This window comes from Atta colombica, unplaced genomic scaffold (assembly GCF_001594045.1).
Source record: "Atta colombica isolate Treedump-2 unplaced genomic scaffold, Acol1.0 scaffold236, whole genome shotgun sequence".
NCBI lineage: Eukaryota > Metazoa > Arthropoda > Insecta > Hymenoptera > Formicidae > Atta > Atta colombica.
Window position 1 is genome coordinate 57,559 of NW_017259334.1, and position 2,454 is coordinate 60,012.

General features: G+C 28.7%; 1 protein-coding gene across 1 annotated transcript in view; it reads left to right on the forward strand.

Annotated features, from left to right (window-relative positions):
- LOC108688596 (synaptic vesicle glycoprotein 2B-like) overlaps positions 1-2,077 on the forward strand; it is an 11,133-nt gene extending 9,056 nt beyond the window's left edge. The window contains exons 10-12 of the mRNA XM_018194910.1: positions 984-1,143; positions 1,278-1,405; positions 1,819-2,077. Coding sequence (XP_018050399.1) covers positions 984-1,143; positions 1,278-1,405; positions 1,819-1,889 — 359 coding nt within the window. The 3' untranslated portion in view covers positions 1,890-2,077. The remainder of the gene's footprint in view (positions 1-983; positions 1,144-1,277; positions 1,406-1,818) is intronic.
- The last annotated feature ends 377 nt before the right edge of the window (positions 2,078-2,454 follow it).

Below are 2,454 nucleotides of genomic sequence, written 5' to 3' on the forward strand. Positions count from 1 at the left end.
ATATTTTATAATATTTTTAAAAATATTATTAGGTATAAAGCATCTTGAGAAAAAACTTTATTTTCTAATTTCAAGAAGCATATTAGGATTTCCACAAAGGCAAGGAAACTCAAATTGAAAGTCAAACATCTCAAAGAAATATCATATCGTTCGTTCCGGATAATTCTAACAATAAGAACGAGTGCACAACTAAAATCATAAACATATTGCTAAATGTACAAATGTAATAAAAAAGATTTATTTCTATTTTCAGTAATTTTTTATACAAAATATTTTTTGAAGAATCTACATTGATACAGAAACAATCGCATTATACCTGTTTCCTGATAATTAATTTTAATCTTTTCAATTTACTTTACATTCTTTTCTGGTTCTATAATATCTCCAATAGAATGTTTGATTGAAAATCAAATTATTGGGTTGTCCGGAAAGTTCGTGCCGACTAACCTATATAATTTAATAAATGTATACTAAAATTTAAATTTTCTGCGTTTCAATTTTCCTTCAATATCGGCACGAACTTTCCGGACAACCCAATATTATATTGCTTGTCAATTTAATTTATGATATTACTGCAATAGTTCAATTATTACGTTTCTAAATCTGAAAAACTAACTTCAAATGACTATTATACACACATGTATATAATATATAGATACAAATTTTGTGTGTGTGTGTGTGTGTGTGTGTGTGTGTGTGTGTGTGTGTGTATGTGTGTGTGTGGGTGAGTGGGTGGATGGGTGGGTAGGTGTGAGTGTGTATATGCGCGCGCGCGCGCACATATAAGTATATATAGATTCACACGGAAATTATTTAAGCATCTAAGATCCAGCTGCGACCGTTATAGACCGTAATTCTTACTTGTTGTGTATAATTATATATGTTTATAAATGTTTGTATTATGGATACTTTTTTATATATATATATATGCAATAATATACAACATTAACTGTTATTTTTACAATTATTTAATTCCTGTGTAGCAATTTGTTTCATTGTCGCTGCTACTTGTTGTGGTTCATTGTACTGGACTGAAGACACTAATGGTATTCTCGGATTATCTTCGGTATTTGTTGCCATGACGAGTATAGGCGGGGCAACCGTTGTTAATATCATTGTCGATAATTTTCCTACATATCTAAGGTATGACAATTAACTTATCATTAATTATATATTAATAATAATACATTAATTAAAAAATATTTATATGGCATTATTTTTCATTATCTTTACCGTATTCATCTATTTAATATATCCATATTACTTTCTTGTTCTAGAACCATGGCGGTTAGCATAACCATGATGACGGGAAGAATTGGCGCAGTAATCGGCAATCTATTGTTTCCGATTTTATTCAATCTATCATGTTTAGGACCGTTCGTCATGATTGGTTTAGCCTCTTTAGGTAAAACTATTTATTGACTTTTATATAAAAAAGTCAATAAATAAATTATAAAATATTTTACATTTATTTTATTCTAACATTTTGAAATGAAATAAGAAATATCTTGAAACTATTGTATTAATTTTTTGATAATATTGAGTTGTCCGGTAAGTTCGTGCCGACTAACCTATATAATTTAATAAATGTATACTAAAATTTAAATTTTCTGCGTTTCAATTTTCCTTCAACATCGACACAAACTTTCCGGACAACTCAATAGTATCTTAGTACTTTTATGCACAGAATAATAAGTAATGAAATAATTGTATGTTAAGAACACATTTCTTCCCATTCAGTTTTTCATCTGTTTTATAATTTTGTTTAAGGTTCCCCATTATAAAAATGTTTTTTCACCATTTCTAATTACTTTACAGTGTCTGCATTTTTGGTTGCTATTCTACCCCGGAAAACAACACAAGATGACAAACCAAAAGATATTGTTTGATCTTTCTAGTTACATCCAATCAGTTGATTTCTTTATTTGTTTTATTATTTATCGAAAAGTCAATATGTAAATATCTTTTCGCACCTTGTGCAATTTAATATAACTGTCGTCGTCGTTGTTTTATCATCGCGTTGTATCTTCCATTGTGTAAATATGCACACTCATTTAGTAAATAAGACCTATATTCTCCCACGTACTGTATTCTATATACGCGTATATAATATAGCTCATCCGATGTGTACAATACACATTTTAAGTTCATTCCATGACTGTAATATTTAATATCTCATTTAATATCTCTGCCTTTGATTGTTCTAACCTTATTTATCACAATTTTTTGATATGAGTATAACAGCAACGAAAAATGCAATTAATGCAACGTATAAAATATGTAATAAAATTTTTTTATTACTAATGTCTTCTTCATCTTTTCCATATGCAACAATGTCAAAAAGAGTGCAATGAAAAATTGCTGCATAATGGCTACTCGTCGGCAAAGATTTCTTTATATAGAGAAAAGCGTCAGTATTCAGCATCAGCGTAGCTAACTTATTATATTATATTT